The sequence below is a fragment of the Rhipicephalus microplus genome, chromosome 8 (genome assembly GCF_043290135.1).
Source record: "Rhipicephalus microplus isolate Deutch F79 chromosome 8, USDA_Rmic, whole genome shotgun sequence".
NCBI lineage: Eukaryota > Metazoa > Arthropoda > Arachnida > Ixodida > Ixodidae > Rhipicephalus > Rhipicephalus microplus.
The window spans coordinates 98891670-98916940 of NC_134707.1; the positions used below are offsets into that span (position 1 = coordinate 98891670).

The 25271-nt window shown below is 43.7% G+C and overlaps 1 protein-coding gene across 1 annotated transcript; it reads left to right on the forward strand.

The window, feature by feature from the left end:
* Window positions 1-218: 218 nt before the first annotated feature.
* On the forward strand, window positions 219-25271 carry LOC142769290 (uncharacterized). Its single transcript, XM_075872415.1, has 12 exons — window positions 219-346; window positions 1043-1207; window positions 2038-2283; window positions 3270-3476; window positions 7284-7430; window positions 8702-8909; window positions 12439-12586; window positions 14529-14647; window positions 18589-18709; window positions 20779-20949; window positions 21831-21962; window positions 25025-25271. Exons 1-12 carry the CDS (start codon window positions 292-294, stop codon window positions 25211-25213), a joined length of 1908 nt encoding a protein of 635 aa, XP_075728530.1. The 5' UTR covers window positions 219-291; the 3' UTR covers window positions 25214-25271.

The window sequence follows — 25271 nt, forward strand, 5'->3', positions numbered from 1 at the left end:
TCAATGTAGAAAAAAACACGTTCAGGCAAGTGAACCTGCCTTAAAAAAGATGCATTGATGAAACATCGGCTTTCACAACGTGCTTTCTTAAAATTTTACTCGTGAGAGCAGTGTGGAAGGTGCCACATAACAAGTAAATCTTGCTGCACACGACTAATTCGCGTCTTTCATTCTGCAGATAAGGTTGACTCGGACGGGTCCTCCACGGAAGACCTCGATGAGATTAGCGGACCTTCTTCATCTTCACCTGGGACCACCGAAGCCCGAGGAACAGTCTCAACGAAGCAGCAAATGGGGAGCAGTACAAACGCCACGATATATTCTTTGCCTACTGCAGTGCCTACAGGTATTGTGTTCGTTTTGTCAAGCGTGTTACGCATATGTGACGTTCTATATTACGTATATGATACGTTCTGCAGTGCATAGGGCAGCTTCGATGCTGCGTGAATGACGGAGCCTGAGAACACACAAGAAATGATCAGGCATGCGTATACATAGAGGCCATTTTTCTGAACATTGTCAGACTTGTGGGTGTAAAACAGTCTTTAAGGCAATGAAGTGATTGCCATCATGACCGTTGGTAGAATCGTGGCGGCGAGCGATCGACATAAAAAGGAATTGTACGAGCACTTCATTAGTGGTGTTTTCCTAGAAAGAAATCGACTACCATCATGACAAGTGTGCTCCTGTGTTTATTCTTGTTAGACCTTCCTAATCTTTTAACAACAGTTTTGAGGGGTTGATAACCACACATGTATATCTTGTCCACGGTTTCAATCAACCAGATTCAATAGACAACAGTGTCATTGTGCTCCTTTTTTTTTGCCCATGCGTCGAAGTCTGCTGGAAACACCAAACACGCAAGTTCAACCGCAACCTAAGAAGCAAATACTCGTACTCAATGTAATTGAAATGTACAGATGGGGGGGGGGTATAATACGGTATCTTTCAAAGTGCTCACTACTTCTTATGACCCCGTCAAGCAGAAGCACGTGAAGCGAGATGAAAAATGCCAGTTGCCGGTCCTCTAATACTTTTGCAGATCATACGTTTCCGACGACAAGCCCCCGACTATTGGTGACTACAACGATAAGCACGGTGACTACAACAAACACGTCGACAACTACACCAACGACAACCACGACGAAAGCGATGACCACCTCAACAATGACAACAAGCTCGACGACAACAACAGCAGTTCCCTCTGGTAAGGACGCATATCAGAGGCCTTGCTTGATATCTAGAATCCCGCGAACACATCTAAAGGCATACATAGCTCAAGCACGCCTCTTGAAAGACGGGGAATTGAATGAACACGTCAAGGCCGCTGGCAGGCGTGCGCTTCGAGCTAAGTGAAAGTGTTAACCGCCGTTTCATGCAGGCCTGTTGACATAGCTTTATTGCTTAAAATGCAGTCTTGAGAGGGTCCGGTTTAAATCTGGTGTGGGAAAAGCCATTCCTAGCATAGTAGCATGATCCGCAGGCACATAGAAACAATGCGTGGTCAGCTAACTAGTAATTGCCTCAGGAAGAGTAATGGATATACTTGTTACTTCCCAGCAGCGGATTTCGATAGTCTTCCGCCTGCGGTATGACCCATTTCTTTGAATGAGCATTGACTGTCAAGCCACCAATTGGATGTAACGAGAACATTCGTGAAGATGGTCACCAGAAAACAAAATGGCTCCTGTGAAGGTCGTTTGCTTGTTTATTTGTGCTAGTCCGATGGGTAAAGCATTCGCAAGATAAGAACACTTTAACCTTTCAGCTGTCCTGGACTAGTGATGAAACCAGCTCTTTTGTGACACGACAAATCTGAATTTCTGAATCAAGAATTGTGGTGTCAGGCTTTCAATACTATACCAGACGAGAAACATCAGACCGTCACGAGGTTTTTGTGCGTAGGTTGTTTAAATGTTATTGTTCGACTTTTTCAGCCAAAACCCATCGTTTTTTTCTTTTTGTGCTGCATTTTTTAGTTACGCATGTCAACCGTGAAAGACGACGCACATTGCTGATGTCATATTATTTTTGCAGGCCACGTGTTCTCGACGACAAGCCCCCGAACAATAGCAACTACAACAATGAGTACCTTGACTGCTACAACTCCAATAACAACTACCACAATGACAGAGGCGAAGACAATGACTACAACGGAAAGAACGTCATCCACTACAACGACAAGCTCTACAACGACAAGCACCACAACCACCACAACAACATCTAACACAACCGGAACGACAGCAACCTCGACGACAACTACAACTGCAGCAGTCCCATCAGGTAAGGTTCCATTTCACGGGACAGCTCGCAATTTAAAACACCACCTATGTTTACAAACGCGCGTACAGCTCCAACGCGCCTTGCAAGCAACCAGGGTGCAAACCAACATGTCCGTCAAGCATGCCGTCTTGAGCGCACTCTGAGAGCACTGAATATGGGAATCGTCATTTCATGCAGACTTGCTGATATAGCTTCAAAGTGTGCAAAGTAGACTTGAGCAGTTTCAGTTATTCAAGCTGGAGTCAAAAAAAGCGATGTCGTGTGGCGTAGTGTGATAAGCAGGCACAGATAAACGCGACCTCGTATGCACTGAGCAGAATTATTATGTTAGTGAGGTACCTTTGGACATCAAGTGGCAGGCTAGAGGCGAAGAGGAAAAAAAGAGAGTAAAACGGTAGTCGCAGCACCATGACTCTGTTTGGCTCTCTTCTGGCCCTGTTTTAGGTAGAAACATCACAGGGCAACTGTTCTGCACCAGCCACCTGACTCCTAATTGGCTCGCGGGGAGTCTTGGTCAATGGCTCTTAGTTCCGCGCAGCTCTTTTTGATAGTCTTCTGTTTTCAGTACGACTAATTGTCGTGATGCCCATAGAATGCCACGCCACCAAGCAAATATAATGAGGACCCTCATGTATAAGGTCGCCAGAAAAAAAAAACAGACAGCTCTCGTAGCCTTGCCAGTACGTCTGTGCTTGTCTGCAACTTTCCGGAAGTCTGCAACTTTTCGGTGTCTTGCATCAGTGATGCAACCGGCTTCTCTATGACACAACAAATATTATTAGCTGACAGAACAAATTTCATGGCACGCTTTCAATAATAGCGGACCATAGATATAACAGCATCGCCAGGTCTTCCGTGCGTAGGCTAGTTGAACGTTTTTATTCTACGTTATGACTTCAAAATCATCGCTTTTTACTAATTTTTGAATTTCGCTCATCAACCCTGGAAAGTGACGTACGTTGCTGGTCTCCTTATATTTTTTGCAGACCACACGTTTTCGATAACACCGCCCCGAACTAGGCCGATAACAACAACGAGAAACACGACGACTGCAACAACTGCCTTGACAACTACCACATTCAAAACTACGATGACCAAGTCTACAACACCCACAAGTACAACAACAACAACAACAACGATCACCCCCTCAACGAGAACCTCGACAGCAAGTACAACTACAGCAGTACCCTCTGGTAAGTGAGAATTTTACAGGGCCGGTCACATTCTAAAACCCCGGGCATGCTTCCAAACGCGCGCATGACTCAAGCGCACCTCACGAAGAACTGGTTTTAAAATCCATATGTCAAGCAGGCAGGCGCGCACTCGCTGCAAGTGCACTGAAAATGGGTATCGTCATTTGGTGCAGGCCTTTTAATGTCGTTTCAAAGTGCGCAATGTCATCTTGGGATCACTCCATACCGCAAGCTGGTGTCACAATAAGCCTTGTCGTATCACGTAGCACAGTTCGGAAGCAAAACTAAACACAAACGGGAACTTGCATGAAGCTCAGCGAGAAATATGAAACTCTCTCAAACTAACTCATAAAATATATTGTCAGCTCGGAGCCCTCTCGGACCCACAACCACAAACATTTCCCTGATAGGACTCAAACTCATCAAAATTTTACTGACTCGGACTCAGACTCAAGGCTCAATTTGAGTCTCAGTCCCAGTGAGTCGACGTATCTGTTCTCTGGCCCAGAATCAGCTTTTCCAATTTTGGTGTCTATGCTCTTCCACACCATTATCTCACGCAGTCGGGCGCTGTTTACATTCGGTGCCTTTTAGATGGCGCCTTTTGCCTTCAAGTACGAGTAACTTCAACTAAGAAGGTATTTTTTATTTTGTTGAAACAGATAAACACATGAAACGTATTTATCACGAACTTCTGTAGGAGAAATGGTGATGCGAGGTCAAAGGATCCCCAACGCAATGTATGCCTCTATTCAATAAGCACTGAAATGAGGTATGAACGATAGTGTTTTGGAATACACGTTAGTAGACGTCAGCACATATGTGAATCCAGGTAAGGCTTTTATAATGCTGAAGAGGAGTAAATAGCGCGCAAGGTGACAAAAAATGTGCAACTCACTTAAAATAGCTCAGCAAAAATATCTTGTCTTTTCGACTCACTCAGGCTCACACTCACAAGAATTTACTTCAGCCGGGCTCACTGGGACTCACACTATCAAAAACTTTCTACGATCGGTCTCACTGAGACACAAACTCGCCAAAACTTACTCCCCCTCACTTACTCACGCTAAGAAACGCGCTTCGATCGCTTTCAGTCTGAGAGATTTCGAGTAAGTGACTTCACCAACTTATGTTTGTGCGCACTGAGCATCAAGATCATGCTAATGAAGCACTGTGTGACACCAGGTGGCAGAGGCCCGTGGCGACGCGGGAAAAAAAAGAAGGATAAGAGAGTCACAGTACAATATCTCTGGCTGTTATCTTATAGGTATTTTAGGTGAGAGCATTACATGCGAAGTTTTCTGTATGCGTCAGCTGACTTATAATTGGCTCACAAAGATTTCTTGTCAACAACAATAATACTATATTATAAATATTATTAACAATAATTGTCTTTATTGTTCCCATACAAAAGGGGGAAGGCACCCCCGACCAAGAGGTAAATACATTTAGCTCGAGTGTGCCTCAGGCCCAACAAAAATACATTAATGTAACATACATGGCAGAGAAAGCTAAAAACTCAGTCAACATTAAAAATTGAAAAGCATTGCACATAAAGTTGTCACGCCATATACAATACAAAAATAAAGGATAAGAAAACCACGCATGGCAGCAAAATCATTTTTACTTCTGTGTAGCGCTTATCGATCGTCTTCTGTCTGCAATACGCCTCATTTAACGAAGTTATGCGCATAAACGGAAACGCCTACAAGCGGATGTAACGAAAACCTTCAGGAAGGGTTCACCAGAAAGCAAGCACATAGCACAAGTAGTCATTCGCCTGTTCGTCTGTGCTATAGCCCCATAAATAACACTTTAGCAGAAAAGGAGCACTGTATATTTTACTGTGAATTTTATCAGTGACGAAACCGGGTCCTCCGTGGCACGCATAGGTGTTCGCAGTTTTTCTTAAGGAAGAGTGAATACTAAGCAGGGTCCGGCTAATTATTATGTCTATAATGGCGGCTGAAATTGCGTGCCCCTTCCCTTCGGGAATCGCAGTGCCCCCTTCCTTATTTTTCTATCTACAGGAATGACGTCGCTCACCGACTCTCAGGAGACCAGGGGGAAAGCGACTGCCTTCACTGCTCCCCCTTGTGCATGCCTATGGACGAACGAGAAATCTGCATTCCCGACAAAATAAATTTAACGTCGCATTTTCAGTGATAGCCCAGACCACACACATAAGAGCATCGCGAAGTTTGCTGTGCGTCGCTTCACTAAAAGTGATCATGTGATCTTTTCATTTGAAACTCGTTGTTTTTTATGCGAATAGATTTCGTAACTGGGCTGTGTCAGGCGTTCATCGGTATCCGCGCGCCGAAAGGTGTAACCTCTCCGCTCGCACTCATTCTCTTACGGCAACAGCTGCGGGCGCGTGCCCTTATTCTTGCCCCTAGCAACCGGAGCAAGTGGTGCGAGTAGTGGAGAGGATGAACGTGCTTTGGCTTGTGAGGGCGCTCGTATCGCAGGAGCTCAGCGGAGCTCCCGCATATGTGGAAGCAGTTTAGAAGAGGGTAGGTGCCATGCTTGGCCGCTGCTCTCGCGATTTCCGCTCTCGAGCGAATTTCGGAAGCCACTCGCCATGGTGATGCGTGTCCTCCTATCACGGTAGTTCTTCCTTTTTAATTAAAGGCGATAGTCTTTCTTGGGGACCTTCGACGAAAAAATTTGGGCCCTCTGTCTGTACAATTGTCTGTTTGTCCGCCCTTAACAGTCCCCTAAATGGCACCTAAGCCAAACGATACTCCAAACAGCCGACCCCGTCCGCAGCGCCCACCAATATTAATCAAGATTCAGCGTTCATACTTATGCGATTGTCAATAAAAACAATTATTGCGCATATCTGAGGCACCATAACAACACGTAAATATTCTGTATGTGTGTCTCTTGCTAGAAAAGGCGTACAAAAGTAATTCTAAAGACCGTAGGGCTCAACACGTTGCGCTGACCATGCAACGCTTGCACGAAAAGGCAAGTGTTTCCAGAGCTTTGCTAAGACGACAAGGTGGTGGCACATACCCATCACGTTGCGTTCTACACCTTATCAACTCCGAGACAAGCGCTCAGGGCGCCCGTGCGTCGTTTTTTGAGGCAACCGTTAGATAGTGCTCATATTTTACGTGTAACGTGCCTTGCTGTGCTCGTTCGCCTCCGCCACACGCTCGAGGCACTCTTACGCAGCGCCTCCAGAATACCGTTCACCAATTTTCTTGCGCAGAACATCCAATAAACATTTTGTTCACTCTCTCCAGATGCAAGAATATCGTCTTTCGACGACATTTGAGTGTAACATGGAGATACGGGGCCATTTTTTTCTCTTTGACTTCGCCTTCACCCCTTCTTTCTTATTAGCCTACTTTCTTCACTCTGTCTCTTGATTCCCCGTTCCCCTGTGGGTGTATCGGTAGAGGTGTCCTCACATGCGAGGCAGTTATTGTGTACTCCAAACTCGATTTTCTTCCCTCTCCACCTTTTACTAAAGAACACCTCCCCCCCCTCCCGAACTCTCCCGTCCGCTCACCTGTACGTATATATAAATCGAATGAAGTGCGCGCCCCACTCTCGACCGTTCGATGGCTGTTGAATGTGTAAATGAATGGTTACGGCCCAAATACTCACCTTGTAGTTATTTACGACATTCGAATTGCTAGGCTGTGCACTCTCAGCACAAAAAAATGCATTCGCAATTCATCACAATTCTCTTCGGTGAGGCGAAGTCTTTTTTATTTGCAAATAGCATTCTATACTTACGCTTGACAAGCGTAAAACACAAGGCATGTTGCCGGTAACGTAACATCTTTGCAGACCACACGTTTTTGACAAGCCTCCGAACTACGTCGACTACAACAACGAGAAGCACGACCACGACAATCAAGTCATCAGCTACCACAACGTCATCCACGACAACGAATACAACAACAACTACCACAACAACTACAGCAGTCCCCTCTGGTAAGGGCACCCTTCAGCGACAGCTCGTAATCTAGAACCTCGTGTGTGTTTCTAAACACGCGCACAGCTCAAGCGTGCCTCACGAGGAACTCAGAATCAAACCCATACAAAGGCACATGCCCACTCCCAGGACGCTCAAATTTATACTAATGAATTTGTGCCTGTCAGTATAGCTTCAAAATGAGTAATGCAGTCTTCAGCCCTTTCGGCCAATCAAACTGGTGCCGGAAAAAGCCATGGTGTAAGCCGTAGTATAGTATTTCAACAATACGCGCGGAAAATTGCGCGAGTTTTCAATGTGCTCTTCTCTAACTGAGCAATCGTTAACTAACGCTGCGTTAAAATAGGCTGGTAAATAAATTGGCAGAGAAACGCTGTTAATAAGTTTGTGAGTGACGTTTCGGTATTTAGAGACGCATTCGCGGGACGAACGCTTGGAATAATATTCTACGGTTTTCCGCTGCTTTCATTGTCATGCGTGGTACCACCTGTTTTAATACGCCATTGATAAATGGCTGCTCACCACAAGAATTTTTCTCGGCGGAATTTTCGAGAACAATTTGTCCTCCGAGCTGAGTGGTTTCTGTAATCATAAAGTCGGCGACGAGAATAGGCGGAAGTCCTTCAGCGGGGGGAACCCGGCAGATCGCTTTCTTCAGCATCGACAGAAACTACCTTGGCCACGACGATAAATAATGGGACGTAGAAGGCTGAGAAAACACTGGAAGTGACAACCTCAACATTGATCAGCAAATAACCCTGAAAGACCGAGTTGCACTTGCCGTTCGCTGATGCATTATCTTTTTTTTTTTGCGCTCTCACGTACCCTAGGTTGTACGTAATGTATATTGTACTTGAGTAGTAAAAGGCACGTTTTTTGCATTGCTTATAGCGCATATATTCGAGCATATTTCAGTCTCCTGAATTGGACACATTACACTATCTCAGCACCACGCGTGCCTTTGGAATGGGCCTACCTTTTACCAAGCGAGAAGATCACGTGGTAACCTCAGTATAGCATTATATAACATCCCAAACATCAGTGATGTCTTATGTCCAGATGACGTCAACAGTGTTGGTGGTGTCGCGTCATGATGACATCTTGATGGTTAGTTGATTATGGGATCGATATCCTTCTTATGACAAGTGTTGATGCGGCCGACGCTGACGCTCACTTTATGTTAAGAATTATAACTAGATAGTAAGCAAATAGGAATAAGTAATATATTTACAAAAGAGCGTTATTCTGATTCATTATCACCTACTCTCAGTGAAGCTGATAATCTGCACCGTAAGCGAGACAGCCATCTCAGAAGACATGTACCCGGATGACGAGTACTGCGACTACCTCTTCTACACCAACGTGATCGCATCCAATGGTAGCATTCAAGTGGCAAAGGACCCCGTCAGTTGGGATGTCTTCCAGAAGAGGAGCCCAAAGTACAAACGCACGCAGCTGGGAATTTCGTTCGACTTTGAGTAAGTCAGAAACTTTGTAAGCGCTCAAAGACATAAACGCTGTCCTAAGACAAATATGTTGCTATAACATACACATTTCTGTTAAAGCCGAGGAAAATTGTCCCAATGTGAATTGAGGAAGTACATTTTATTATTTTTATCACGAGCAGGAGATGCAGTGATGGCTTGGTGGTTAGAGTATCAGCCTCGGGTGCTAGAGGTCCGTCGTTTGAATCCCACTGCCAAACAATTCCCCACCAGATTTCAAAAAAAAGTTATCCACGTGATCATAGAATTCCATTAAAGTGGTGTGAGTTGTGGCCTGACCGGTGTCCATCCCCGCTAGCGCGCTCACTCACCAGAGGACGACTGGCCATCCTGGTGCAGTATGAATGCGTCAATCAACCATCGGCCCTCAGTCCGCAGTGGCTTCGAAGTAACTGACCAAAGCGGTCGTCAGATCTGTGATGCAGTATAAGGTTCCAAGAATCTTTGAGCCCAGTCAAGCCGCCATTGCAACATGAACTTGCCAACGTTTAACGCTATACGCTTATCTAGTGAGTCTAGCTGTGCTATTCGAGGAACTAAAGGGTTTTAGATTGCATGTTATATAGCTCAGCGAAGTTATGAGGACACATGAAGCTTACATACGGCTGAAAAAGAGACACTTTCTATGGTGCCGGAGATTATTTGACAGAAAACAACTATACATGGGGTTACTTATACACAAGAACATCGCCGTCGACATAAAGGAGTACTATAGAATTTATTGAATGGGTGGTAGCTATCGTAATTAGGCATAACAAGAGATACATGATGAAGGTGGTACAGGTCAACGTCCCAACATCCAGTCATTATGACGTAATAGTTTCAAGCTTCTATAAAGACGTGGAATATGCAATGAGTAAGGAAAAAACACAGTTTAGTATCCTCATAGACGACTTCAAGGCCGAAGATAGACGCAGTCTACATATCAGGCAGTAGGGGATTATGACATCGGTACTAAAATTGCCAAAGGGGAGTGAAATGCCAGAGTGGTGTGAAATACACGGTATTCATTGTTCGCGACTTTGTTCACAATGTGAACGCGGCTCAATACCCCGTGTTTTATTTAGAAGCATGCTCTGAATAAAACCTATATGCCCAACATTGTCACCAAGATCACCACGCACACGTGATAATAGTTTGCTTGCCGGCAAAAAAAAAGGCAAATGATCGATCATTTGCACATCACGTTGTAGCTCATCATCCGTACATATTCGCAGCATGTAGACCACGGCGGAAGATCTCAACCTCCTGTCTAGTGTACCTAACGAAATACACATAGCTTACTTCAAATTATAAATAGACAACAGAATATTCTAATCTCGATAACTGAAACTTTATATGCCAAAGGTAGCAGTAAGATAATAATTACTTGGCGTGTTTACTGGGTTCTATTTTTTTTTGTTTTGAGCGTAGCTAAACTTTAGAAAACGAGAGCCCGTCAAGCGCAAATGTCAGGACTCCTGTTTGCGAATTGATTTCATGTTTTATAGTTTATTTGTTAAAGAAGTGGATTTATCGAGCAAGAAGAAAATATTAGTTGCAAAGAAGGAGGAGCATATTGAGTACACCGTTTTGCTCTGAGGTGTAATGAATTGTTGGTGCACTACCGCAGCGTCATTTCAATGTATTGCAGCAGAACTCAATTGGTTTTCAAGCTTCTTGTGAAAATTCTGTTTTGTGCTGCTGTGTGCCCTCTTCAGCAGCTGTAACAATAGCACTGAAGCGGCTGAGCTCAACAATGAAGCTGCGAATAACAACAGAAGTTCCTTCCCTTAAAAACCGTGCTACCAGCTCCTACTAACCCCGATTATCCGAACGACCACAGACAATTGCATACAGAATGTGCTACTGCAGTGGACGTTTAAGCACACGCTCCAGGTGTTGGTCATTGTCAGTTAGCCACATAATAGCAAGACATTCTCTGAGTTTTGGTGTACCCAGCAGAAACTGGGTATACCCAGTGAATGCTTGAGCATCGGCCGTACTTGCTGTTACCCTCAACTAATGAGCAGATTATCACAAGATGCTTGAAAAGTGATTGAGGCCTGCCGCAATACAAGAAAATGATGTTCCGGGAAGTGTGACAATGCGAAAAGTGCTCGTGCTTCAAAAAGTTATATTAGACAAGACTGTAGTATCCTTCGGCATGGACATGGCGTGCTTTTGTTCTTGCACCAGACCAGCTTGCCAGCTGCGATGCCGAGAGTCGAGTGTACTTTCTTAAGTACAGTACACGAACTGTTGAAAAAAAAAAAGAAACTTTTTGAACATTTGCACGTGCAGTCTTCTATTGCAGTTAATTATTTGTGTCAAATCCCAATAAAGTTGAAACAACAGTTTTTGTGTGAGATTTCATAGGTTGATGTTTCGTTGGGTCTCGTACCGTTCAACTCTTTACAACTAGCCCTGTTACTCACTTCATTATCTTAATATCTAGTGGTTTAAAACATATATGCGTATTATGACGTTGCACGCGCAATGCCCCAAGTAAAATGAAAGGTACATGCATGTGACTGTTTCGGTTGTTCGCGAATGCCGTTTCTCTACCTTTCAGTCGCACATCTTCCCACTTTCTCCATGTCGCCTTTTGAGGACCGTCCGCCTTAACCGGGCTTGGGCCCAATATGCTTGAGTTACGCAAGGTTTAAAGAACACAATTGCTTGCCAGAAAACTTTAACAAGTCCGAATAATCTGAATTTTCAAAATATAACCGTTCCCGAATGAACGAGCTTTTACTTTATGCGTGGAAGAGGTACTAGGGAAGAATTTAAAACGGCCGCTGTTGAACGCACAGGGTGGTGTGGGTCCCTGTGACCTATGCCACTACTGTTTAACTGCAGAATGTAGGCTATTTACAAGGTTGGCGCAAAAACAGGTTCAGCAGAATGGCAAAGATATTCAGACTCAAGGCATCAACTTTGCCTTGCGATTCAGCACAAAAAAACAACAACAATGTACAACGTGCGCAAAGTATTACTCGTAGCCTGCGCTGCAAAGCTCAACCATTGCATGTGGAATAGTTGAGCTCTGAACCATAATTCAGAGCGAGGATGGCTATTTGGAGGGCAATACAAACAAGTGCCGATAACGTTTTGGCCATCTACTCTTCAAGTTGCAGCTTAAGCGTCCTTCAATTATTTTTTCTGAATACATCTGGGAATTTTCAAATCACACTGTTCGTAGTGCTCTTCGTGAATACCAAGCGTGCACCAGTGAGTTTCCAGCGAGTTTACCAGTGAGTTTCCAGCGTGATTACCAGTGAGTTTCCAGCGTGCACTTTTCGCAAGCATGTTTTTTTTTCTCGATTTCGTGATTCTATTGTAATAACATTTTTAGATAATGCCATTTAGTAGGGGTAGTCATCGCGTATTAACGTTTTTTGTGAATACGCGTACTGACGATTGAGGAATACAAGGTTTAAGCATTTATTTCATGTAAATAATCTACTATGTGGAGGTGGCTTCTAAATTTATACTATTGCAGTTGAGATTGTCAACGCAGGAATGTTACGCCATATGGTGTGGACGCCGCCTCCGGCGACCTGGATTCACTGCGTGAGCAGGGCATCAGGCACTACGGACTCCTCACTGTGCTTTCGTATCAAAAGGACTTTCAAGACACTCTTAGAAGCACGAAGGGCGTGCTTGAGGTGCGTGTGTGAGGGACTGCAGCGCGTGAAACATCCATGTAAGCGTATTTTGGATTGATTGCAAAAAGAAGCCACACATTCTTCGCAACTGTGAAGCAGTCTATGCGACATCTATAAATGGGTATGATAAACACAGCACAGCTAGACGCAGAGTACCTTAGGGCCATATCTGCAGTAGAAATGCGAAATTCTAGCGTAAAGACACACTGCCCTTTTAGGAAACGAACTGCATGGTTGTTGTGTTGTACGTCGAGTCAACGTAAAATATGCGGCGAAAGTACACAACGGGAAAGTTAGGGTCCGTCTGCTAAATTCTTTGGAGAAACAAGTACTACGAACAGGTTTTATAACGCCTAATGTAAGTACGGTAAACCTTGTCTCATATAATGGACAAGACGTACGGGAAAGTGGTGACGACGCACACGCTCTGTATTCAGGAAGATGAAGTCAAACAACCATGTAGCGACCACAGGAGCGACGATTGGCACTGGGCGCCGCAGGTTTAAAACCATGACGTTCTTTCTCCTTCCTGCACACCACACACATGCACATTTACTGCTAATCAAAGTAAGCAAGTGCAGAACAAGGTCACCTAACCATTTCCGTTCGTAGAATTACCGCAGCTTTATTTAGCAAACTGTCCATGACACATAGGTTTTGGGCAAGCATATAGAGTTTTCCCGGTACGAGTATAATGTTGTTAGGGAGATAAGCAAGTTTAGTGTGCTACATGAAAGCTACCTTTGCTTCGTCCTATATCGTCTTCTATCTCGTCAAGGCAGGTTAGAAACATGCCGTTTCCCGCGAGTTCCATAAAAGATGCTTTTCTTCTTCAGATTTCTAGCTGTTCAGACCCGGCAAGACGCGAAATCATGGCTCATCCAAGTGGGAGCAGGCTCTCCTGCGGGGAGCCGAAGTCAGCTACATGTTTACGAAACGTTTTTTTGCAATTTAAATTAAACATTTTCATTACCTGCGAGCGCAGTTTGTTGATTACAATATTTTGTAATTTGTTCACCTCAGGCCACTTCACCTCAGCCTTGTTATCGCCTTTATTTAGCATGTTACTGTGGCCGTGATGACGCCAGAAGAGATCAATGAACTAACAGGCTGAGCATCGAAAGTATTACGTACTGAAAGGAAGTACTAACGCCGACATTTGAAACCTCCAGCCTGTGCCATGGATTGGCGGTGTTATTTACTTTTGAAAATTAATTGCAACATCAATTTATGCCTTTGTAAGCCCTAGGAGTAGCCCGGGATGTTTCAGTTAGAATTCTTGTTTAGGTTTCTGATATCTTATGTGAGAATACTGGGCAACGAAAGTTGCTGCAAGCTGCTGTCTTGAAGAAGAAAAAAATTTGGTGTACTTTTCGCCTAAATTGCGCATTATCGCTAACACGAAAAGAGTTTTTATAAGCAAATACAAACATTTCTGAGGATTTGTAAATGCGATGATGGCATGCCATTTCATTGAATTCTGAATGTGTCTTCTAGAACAGCGCATAGGGCTCGGCCAAAGTTTTTACAAGCCTGAGAAAGCTTTATGAAGGAAGACGTGAACCTTTTGCTTTGTGATTGTTTGTCAAACTATTCATTGTGTGCTTCGCAATAACAGTGGGTAAGCTCTCACTGCGAATAGAAATAGAAAACGTACTGTGTAGTAATGTTAAGAAAGCACTTATGTATTTAAATAGACACCAGTTTGCTATGAAAGCAGCCGCGACTAGGCACAACTGGGTCCATGGATGATGGTGCTTGAGAGTACACTAGCCAGTCCCGCTGACCACATTTACTGCGCCCGTGTCCTTCGAGTTAGGTGTGCTTTTGGAACCCCATATTGAGAAATTCTGCAGAGCCCTCCACTAAATGGTACATCTCATAAACACGTCATGCTCCTATGACGTAAACTAGAGCAAAACTATCTTTTTGTTTAATGCAGAAATTGAAAAAGATCCAGGGTGAAGATAGAACCGCAATGGTCGCTCTCGCTATCGGCTGCTACGATTTCGGACGTATTTATAGAACTAACATCAAACAAGGATTCACGGACGCGGTGAAGTAAGTAATTAAAGCTCCTCTCTCTTTCGACTTACCCTGAAATTGATGGCTTAATTCTTTTTGCCTATGCAAAATGATACGAGATTGTAGTGACGCCCACTTGCTTATACAAGGTTTGCGTTAGTGCCTTTGCGAACGTTGAGCTGTTCTTCTTCATAAAATGTATCAAATATGTACAATGTCATCCTTTATGAAAGGGAACACGCGAACGCGTGGCCTGCGCTCTGCGGCGTTGCTTACAGCACCATCAACCGACAAGGAAAGAAAGCACGTGCGCTAATGACGTCATCTATGACTAAGCAAGATAACGAGTAATGGCCGGTAGACAAGCGCTGCTAGATGACGTCTCCTCACTACTCGCGCGGCGAGCGAAATCGGGCGATTACCGCAGCCTGCGCCGTGGTCGTACACAACGCTTGATTCGTTGGTAATGGACTACGCACTGCAGGCACCAGCAGAGAGGGAGTGCAACATAGCAGCCCTTGTCTGCCAGCCATAACTCGTTATTATTAATTTTTTGGCAACAGATGACGCTGAAAGCGAACGTGTTTTCTTTTGCTTTCGGTTGATGGTGTTGTAGGCAGCCGCCGCGAAGCGCAGGTCACGCGTTCGCGTGTTCCCTTTCACAAAGGACGACAGTGTAGATTGATTGGTAGATAAGTTTGTTTTATCATGAAAACGAAGATCGCAGGGTTCCTGATGAGGAGATTGAGGTAGGACGACGCTTGATAGAGATACATTAAGGTGACGTGTGCCAAGCAGCAAACAGCTTTGAAATAGACAGATATGGTGCATTAAGGGAGTCGCTTCTGTCGTCTTGCACCACATTCAAATTGAGATGCATAAAATTTGCACTGTTCATTCACAAAGATTGTAGGACATGTGTCTGTAAAATAAGGTGCTTCTTGTAGGCTATGCGTGAAGAGTGGCAAAGGTTTCATATGCAGGGGGCAGAGTTGTCAACGTCCGCCTTCCGGTTAGCAAGAGTGTGTTGTTTATCAATTGTGTGGAAGCACTGTAAGAGGGCTTTGGGCGGAAGATGCTCTCAACACAATGGCAACCAAGCCTAGCTATTATGCATTCAAAGCATTCATTGAGTGTATACAATTTTATGTGTACCTAGTAGAAGTACTAACAAGAGAGGTTATAATTACAAAAAAAAAGAATTTTAAGGAAGGCTATGGTTGGACAGAAGATGAATACCAGCCAAGTTTCAGTACAGTTGTTTAAACAAATAACGTTCGCTGGAAAAGCACATGGTGATTTTGTGAGCAACGGAGATCGTTGAGAAGACCTGAAGGGCAGATCTAAATTATGCCATTCTCTGTGTATGACTTCTGAGATCCGCTTCGCAGGGCATTGAAACACGAGGTTAACATTTAATCAAAGGAATAATGCATAGGATGGAATGAATAATGTGTAATAGTGCACCAACCCGACCTCTTGGTCGCATATTCAGGTCACTATCAGTTTTTGTTGAATTCTCCTGAATTGTAGACAAGTCACGTACGGACACCCGCATTATCAAACTTCAAAAAAGCAAATTAACAAAGAAGAACACTCGCATTTTGAGTTAGATGGGAACCATCACTTAATTTTGCGCGATGGAAGTGAAATATTCGGGAGCCATGGCGAAAGAAATGTAAGTCAACATTTTATGTTACAATTTTTTCCGATCGACAAACGAATAGGGCCTTTCCCGTGAAATTTGAGCACTTTAAGGAATCCTTATGTTCAATGCAGGGGAATAAATATCATTAGGAAGCTTACATGCAAGAAGTTCTGATAGCTACCGGTCCAGCGAACAGAGCAAGTTTGCTGGTTAAGCCATGCTCGTGTGAAGAACGAGGTATCACGGTTAACATGTTTATCATAGTTAAATATGTGAGCTTGGTCCCTAACAAGACTTTGTTGTTCATTTGTTCACAGGCGGAAGTATTCCTGAATTTATACAAACGAAACCTCTATAGTCAGCTCAACTACTCCAAATAATATATCGCGTTTGGAAAAATATATATGGTAGGATGAGTGCAAGCCATCATTTTGCGTTGTGATAAAATATTTAGTTATTTTGTGGCGGGAAGATAGACGATGGCGTACAAAATAGTTGGTAGGTAGGTAGTTAGTTGGTACAAGGTAGTGGTAGCAAATGGTGGCATTGCTATGACATAAATATTTCTCTTTCCATACTTTCGCAGATATGCATTTCGAAACATATCTTCATGATTAAAAAACCAAATTGCTTTTTTATGATCGATGAAGCAACCATACTCTAAAGCCGCGTTTGCACCAAGCATGAAACAGGCTGGCCCAATAGTATTTTTACTATTCTCCAATACTTGGTGTTTTGCTTACTTTTCTGCTGCGACAGGTAGCGTCCACAGAAAACATTTCTAGAAAATCCTGACTCACTTATATCACATTTGTTCATGCGTGGTTATAAGTGAAATAACTACAAAGACATTTATGTCAAGGAAATTGAAGAGATATTTAAATAGCATATTTATTGAAAGTCTAGCTTGATATCAATGAAGAATTGGCTTAGGTAACTAAACTTGTATGTCCGCTAAACAGTTTTTTTAGCACAGAAAAATACATGAGGTTGACCTTTGTCAAAACTAAGTCACTTCTTTCACAATTCAAACAGATCATGCTCCAACACACTGCGCAGTTCGGGTAATACAGGCTTTTTTTCTTCACTAGTTGCACTAAACGTATCGTTGTTGTGGACATACAGAGCCATTATATAGAGCAGCCTTTGCGAAACGCCGCCTGTGTCAGCATTAAGGAAGCCCTTGCCAATCACTTTACTAAACCACAAGTGGACTAGATATGTCGGTGAACTGATTTCGTTTTTTCAGAATGATAGAGTGATGGGTTAGTCGGCACTGAGAGAAAAAAACCTACTAAAGTGTTGGCAAAAACACAGCCTAAATAATTGAACGATTGACTGGCAAACCCGACATACAGCAAGTGATGCCTGCAGCCAGCTTATGGGGAGGCACAGCTTGCCAGTTTGCACTCGCGCTGCAGTTTCGAACCCCCACGTGCGACATAACTCACGTATCGTGCATTAGGCGGCTTATTTTGAATATATTCCGGTTATTTCGTGCCCCAAATTACAAATACACAAGTGTGCCAGCCTAACCAGCTCTGAATGTTGCCTCATCTCCTGACAGATACCTCTGCACACACCCCTTATCGCACCTTATCAATTGACAGTAACGTCCCGACAGGGTTGCTATGAAAATAATTCACGTCATTTGAAATGAGTTTTTAAGACTAACGCCTCTCCGAAAAAATTCCGTTCATGGTTTTAGTCAGGCCCTTATCCGGGGGAGTATGACCTAGCTTCCTTTCTCTCTTTTTTTCTGAAGTATATATGAAGAGAAGAACTCTACAGAACATGATAATAAAATTTTGTGAAATAGCGAATATTATCAGATAATAAGGCATTTGAAAAAAAAAGAAATATCCAGGGGCCTGCTTTCTGTGCATATTCATGGCTGGTGTGCAACCGTGTCGCCTTTCTACACCTCTAATATTTAACAGTAGGATTTAAGCTCTATACGAAATTCGCACGGCAGCAGTCTAAACACAATATCAGCACAAAAAGACTGACTTTTGCTTTGCGACAGACCATACAAACACAGCCATGTACAATATGCGCAAAATATTACTTACAGGCACCTGCGTTTGGCAGGACAGTATGCCCACAGCATTCACATAGCTACGCGCGCCGATCTTTAGGTATTGCTTAGAGCCAATACTAATTAAAAATCCAATTAACGACCTATTTGGGTGGCATATCGTCGTTGTATTCTATGAGATATGATCTTGTGTGTAAAAATGCAAGCCACTGAGTAATCAAGTTGAAACCAATCGAAAACTTACTCCCATAAATGATGCTTCTATGCATGGCCATGGTTTTCTCGTCGCAGCTATTTCAATGCTGACATCGTCATTCTAATGGGTTCACAAGGATGGGTCGGTCCCCAGGGGGCTTGCATCGCCGCTCCTCCAAATGCAATCACCTCCCCGGAGCTACGCTACTTCGACCTGGTGAGTTGTCTCGTCACACGTAAGAGCACGCATTTTCCAGGTACCAAATAAATCACTTGCTTGGAAGCACCCAGACGTGTAATATTGCGGTCAAGCAACAAAAAACTAGGGTAAGCACACTGAGCGACCCAAAATTCTGTGTTGTCGTTCTTTATGTAGGAACCTTATGAGCAGATAGCAGACCTGTGTTACCTGCTACGCCAATAAATCTTGATGTTGCCATTGCGCACCACTTGCCTGCACTAGATAGACATTTGGTGTAACATCATCAGTAGTCACTTCATCCCCGATTGATAACATGACCCTAAGCTACTGAAGACAACCAGAAAACTCGTGTGTCAGCTGAAATTTCGAATTAGCTGCTCTGTGAGGTCATAATTTTTTTAACTTTAGTGGGATAGCACTCTCAGTTTCGGGAGAGACAACAAAGTGCTCTAGGAAATCACACCTCATACTAAAAAAAAAAGGCAAGAAGGATAAGTTGCAAACTCGCGATGAGAAATTAGTAAACAGGAGGCGGATGCTGGAGACGAGATTGCAGCATTGAAAACGACAAGTTCGCTTGTCTACACTTTGGCTCGGGCTCCAAGCCTACCCCTTGTTTATGAATTTCGCATATTCAGCAAAAAGCACGTGTAAGTGTTCTCGGTGTCACCAGCTTTTCTCTTACAATAGAAACTCACTGACACCATCATGAGAGTACATCTCAGCTGTCTTGAAAAGTGCGCACACATTTTGATTCAGCTTTGCAGTTCGTACATCAGTGAAGTTTCCTGTTAGGTACTACGTAACTTTAATGTCCTCGAGCGGGGTACTTTGGTTTAACAATTGCTTCATAGAAGAGCGAATTGCAACGAGTTCCTGTTTGTAGTGAACTTGATTGACTGTCTTATCTACTACTATTGCGCCAATATGCGAACAAAAAAAGTAGATGGTCCACGTGTTTTCGCAGTTGCTTTACATGACCTGCTGCAACGAGTGGATTGAGTACGAAAACGTTTGTGAGCAATGTTCCACCGCAAAGCAGCAAAACCGCAACATCCTGGAGTCAAAACTGTTTACACATTGAAGCGGTTACGCGCCAATTGTGAATACTGAATAAAAATAAAACCGATGGGGATGATGAAGAGGGAATGATGAACTTCGTGAACCAGAGAGTTGCACAACCTCCTCCTCTGACTGAGGATAACGTGATGTAGGATATTACAGTGCACTTCCAGGAGCACCAAAGGCCCCGATGCCGCAACAGATAGCAAAACCTTGGCTGCAGTGCTAAACCAACAGTAAAACTAATGAAGTGCAAAATATCCCTCTTTCAAAACCACAAAAATCTTCTTCAGGTTTCATACTGGCTGAATCTCAGTGTAAGCGATCAGAGACAGCTGTTTTAATACCTTTCTTCTGCATCCGAGAATGATTATTCGAGCCTTTATGGGCCTCAAAGTATTGAAAGAATAATTCTACCAAGGTATTCTACCACTTTCTTGGCATTGAAAAAATGTATACGCAAAATATCCGAGCATATAACATTACCTTTTCAAATGAGCCAATGTTGACGAAGTTTGCGTCTTCCTAGGTGATATTATTCGGTGATAACGCGGAATATGGCACGTTAAGAAGCCGTGGCATTGCCGCAAGGGTGAAGCAATGAGTGCGATAAGACGAGATGTCCGTAAATCGTTCCTTACCTGAATTAGTATTTGTGAAGAGGTTTAAAGCACCGGAATGGCTCTGCGCTAGAATACACGACGGAACGCCGGAGTACTCATGTTATATTTTGCCTAAAAGTACATTTTCTTCCTCTTGTGCTCAGTAGCTTGCAACGGAAATCAGCTACGCCGATGAACAACTAAGCCACTGAAGTCAGCCCTTTAAAAACTCATGAAAGCTTTGAATGCAGAATTTCGTTCCTTGATGGGGAAGGGATTACCTAATTTCAAAGAGTTTCTAAACATACTAAAGTGTTTCACTCTCAATGCCCAACGTGGAATATAAAATATTTATGTGGTGCTGTTCCAGCAGCGTATAATGCTAAACTTTGCGCTCATATAATGCATTGCTCGTTTCAGGGTTATTATTGGTATGCGGTGTCACTTGGAAGCACATTCCTCAAACCGTTGATAATTACTGGCCTCTCCTTCGAAATGTCGGCACTTCAGTACGTCATGAAGAATAAAATAAAATCACTCAACGAAAGTCTTTACAAGCCGTGCCTGTCCGTGAAGAGACAACGACAAGCGGTAAGTGTTGTTCGGAGTCATCTTATTCACTTGTTTCAACTAGTGCAACTCTGACTAAATCCGAAAGACAGAAAATTTATATGTTCTTTTAACTCAAAGGTGTTTTATGCTAGGGTCAACCTAGAAAACTGTGACATATTTTAGACGCGGAAATGACGTCTAGGAACGTAAACGATGAAAACAGAAACATAAACAGTTTTGTCAACGGAGGTCATACCTAATCACTTCCTAGAAACGTTGCGAAAACATTCACCACGCTGTGCTGGTGCATACAAAGTGGCGCCACTGACGTGCCGAACACACCATAGCTCCCCCCACCCTCCGAATTTCGCTGGCGCTTGGTGACCAGATCTGAAGGGGAAATTAATCTGACAGAACTCGGTGCAGATGACGCATAGAAGAGCTCCCGTAACACGCAGGAGTTCAATAAGCTAATAAAAAACAACCCGTATAATGCACAATACATTTTCGAATCTCCTTTACCTGTGCCAGGGAAATTCTAAATGCTTGCCTCAAACAAAAGCGTCATTGTCGGTGGAGCTTGGGGAGCCACCGGTTGAAATTAAAGGTGGCGCTAGCTGATAATCATTAAAGAAGTGTATTTTGTTTAGGGCTCACAGAAACTCTACCTCACCATTATTTACTGCAACCGGACTCGCTCAGACTAAGACTCGCGACAATATTACTCACCCTGACATACTCGACCTCAGACTCACGGCCCGATCTGTGTTTGAAAGAGTTTGACTGAGTCGACACATGAGCGAGTTTGCCGACCTAAGGTGTGGAACTCTACATGCGGGAATCACTGCGCGATGATGCTAAGCACTTTTACAGGTGTAATGATAACGGAGCTTCCTTTGATTTTTTTGTTATTTTTTCAGCTTTGTGCACCAACGAGTGACTCTGGCAGCACCACGGAATACCTGGGCAGTCCGATGTTTACGTACGGGATTATATCTAATTCGTCGAAAAATCTTACAATGGGCGAGCTGAACGATACACTTGCTCTAAAGGTCAGTACTTGCACGGTGTCTCTCCTGTCTGTTTTTATGCACATGACAGTGCAAGTTGGTTGGGCAGTATATAGGAAAAAAATACAGCATATCCGCGGTCTGATTGATGATGATTGAGGCGAAGTGACAATTCGTCCACCCGTCGGTGCATCCATCCGTCCTTCGAATCATGTTCGAGAATGCAGACGGCGTGCGGGTAACCCCGACAAGACGCGTTCCAAGGAAGATGAGCACAAGCGTATTCAACGCGACCGCCGCTCTGCTTCGTTCATGCCCCACCAACGATCCACCACGTACGGCAACTATTCAGGAGACTGAGAGAGACAGTTGTTCTTCGCGTACTCAGGCAAAGCGCGCGCAGCAGCCAATCAGAGAAGCACTTTGATGAGTAGCGGAAGAGTAATTCCCTGTGGGTAATGAGACGAGAAAATGTGATTCATTTGTTTTACCTTCTTTTCTTTCTCGTCTCTTCTTCTCTCGCCTAGGCGTGACACGCGAAAGGGTTAACCCAAAAGTAGCTTCGCCCCTAAAAATGTGCGACGGAAGGCTTCTTGAAAATGCGTGACATGGCCTGCGTATTGAGTCGCATGAGATTGATCTCGCTTTCTATTAGTTGAACAAGAGAACTCTATGATTAGTTTTTTATTGTTGTCGGTACAACCTTAATTAAAAGCAACAGAAATTGCAGTCATATTCCCTGTTTCATAGGGAGTGTTAGGCTTCTCCGAAAATCGTGACATGGCGTGCGTATTGAATCCCGTCTGTCCAATCTCGACTTCAATTAGTTAAACAAGAAAACTACAAGTCTAGTTTGCTTAATGTTGTTGGTAGAATCCTAATGAAAAGCAACAGAGAATGCAGTCAGGTCTCCTCTTTTAGAAGAGACTGTACATTAGAATGTTCTAGGTTTATTAGAGTAATTGAAAGATAAATGAAAAGAAAGTAAAGTATGTGAAGAGATAACATATCAGAGACCAATACTGTAACCTTCAGACAAGCGCTATAACTTCTGTCATTTAGCCTACGGCGGTGGTCATCCAATCGAGAATTTTATCGCGAATCTTTGTGGATCTGAATCGGTGAGGGTAGGCGCCCCACCGTCATAACGCCGAATGTGAAACACATTGCGCAACACTCGGCCTCTCTATCGTCCTTCAATAAAACATGCTGGTTTTCAGTGAAGTTCTGTTATTAAAGAAACGTGTCTTTGACATAGTCTTTATTTTGTTTGGCCACATGCCTTGGGAGATTCGCTGCTGTAATCTAATAGACTCATCTCCTGCGACAGTGGTTATCGATACCATATTTTCCCAAATGTAGAGATATATTGGTTTCACACTTTTGATGCATTCCACCTATTAGATAAAGTTCCATCTTTTGGAGGTGGGCGCAAAGTGAAAAAATCTATTGAAAGCCTGATCTCTGCAAATGTTAGTCTAGAGAAGTATGACGAGATTGTGAATTACGGGACCGTGCTGTTGGAGCTTCTCTACCGAGGCGTGGGTGGAGCGAGAGACTGAAGCAATGCCAGCTTTGGCGACGAGAAAGGCCACGATCCAGAGCGTTCTGTCTGCATCGCGGTTCCCGCATGCGAAGCCACGCAGTTTTATCCTTTCTTCGTGCGGCCAGCTTAGTAGCACCAGCCCTGCAATGCACCGTTTCTGCCCTGTAGCATTTTGCGCGACTTCAAATGGCATCGAATGAAAGATCGAGAATAACGAATACGAATACTGAGCGACAATTCATAGGTTGTATGCTGTGAAGTCTGAGTCATCACCGTGCAAATGATTGGCTATCTGACAATGATTGAAGTGGTTGCCGCTCAGTTGCCCATATTGACTAGAAACCAGAGCGTTCTGATCGTAGCTCGTCGCTCAGGCTCCTCGAACCACGCTGCTGTCCACTTTTACATTGTCTGCTGCAGCACTAAGTGTGCAAAGAACACGCCAGGAGTCTCATCAAACGAGGAACGCGAGAAAAAAATTGTGGCTGACGTAGGTGAACTAAAGTGCGCGTTGAACAGCTCCACGTATCGAAGTTTTGCGAAGCCTTCGTTTATGGTGACCGTGATAGTGTTGCATGAAGGAACCAGGTACACGAGTGCTTCCATCGCGCAACAATTAGTGGTTTTGCAAATGATTTCGGTGGAAACCCGCAAGTGAGTGGGAGGGTTAAGAAAGGGAAAGAAGACAACAACCTGTCTGTAGAATGAAACCACAAGAAAATGCAAAGTATTTTTTGAGAAATGAAAGCGTATTAGTTGCCGAAAGTTGTGTCCTGGTCCGACTTTCGAAACCGGGACCAACGCCTTTCTGGGGTGGTTATCTCAATTGGCAAAACAACCCCCCGGAAGAGCTTTGGTCTCAGGTGCAATCCCTGGACCAAGATTTAATTTGTGGCAACTAAGAAGCTTTTCTTACTGGTAAATCCACAGGGATTTCCTTCTGGCTTCATGCTTTAAAGAAATAGTTGTCTTTTTTGCCTTTCCTAGCGCAGTGGTATCGAGGCGTACAACGCCAACATTCTCGATATACCATAGCTTCCAGAGTGATCGTGTATGCCGTGTTAAGAAGGCTGCCAGAAGAAGAGCACTGTCAAGGGCAATGGTTGCCTAGCGGCTATTGACAAGATTGGTTCAAGAATAAAAGAACTGGTGTAAAGGTATAGACGGATGTTCCAGTTAGCATTGCAATCAGATTTACACAACGTCATTCATGACATTTTATTTTCAACCAAAAAAATGTATGTTTCTGAAGGTTGTTAATACAGATTACAATCTAAGTCGTGAGTGAAATCGTGAACGCTTGGCCCCACTTCCAAATATTTCGCCTTTGTAAAATGAATATGGGAGGTTCAGAAATGTAGAATAGATTCCTTGGGAATTGTGAAATAAAGGGGAGAAGCTGGTGGTCTGTCTCGTATGTTTCTATATGAGAAATAGATGCAGCTGCAATGTATATCGTCATAGCTTGCTTCTTTGATCGTAACCCTCTGCTGCACTTACACATTCTGTTAACTAAGATAACCGAAAACAATAAATTATTATATTTCGTCACTTACAGTTCGCCTACGCGACACGGACCTTCGGAGAATTGCGTGCACGTACGGCGTGGCTTCTGTACAACGTGCACAATCTGGGCATCGGCAACCAATGCGGCGATCGTCCGTTCTACGTTATTCGTCAGTTTTGTTACTCCCTGAAGGGCTCCTCAAATGTTGGGTGCCAGGGCAGCAACTTTTTCATTAATTAAACATGTATATATAGCTAATGAATCAATGAATGTGGCTACGAACAAATGGAGAACAAGG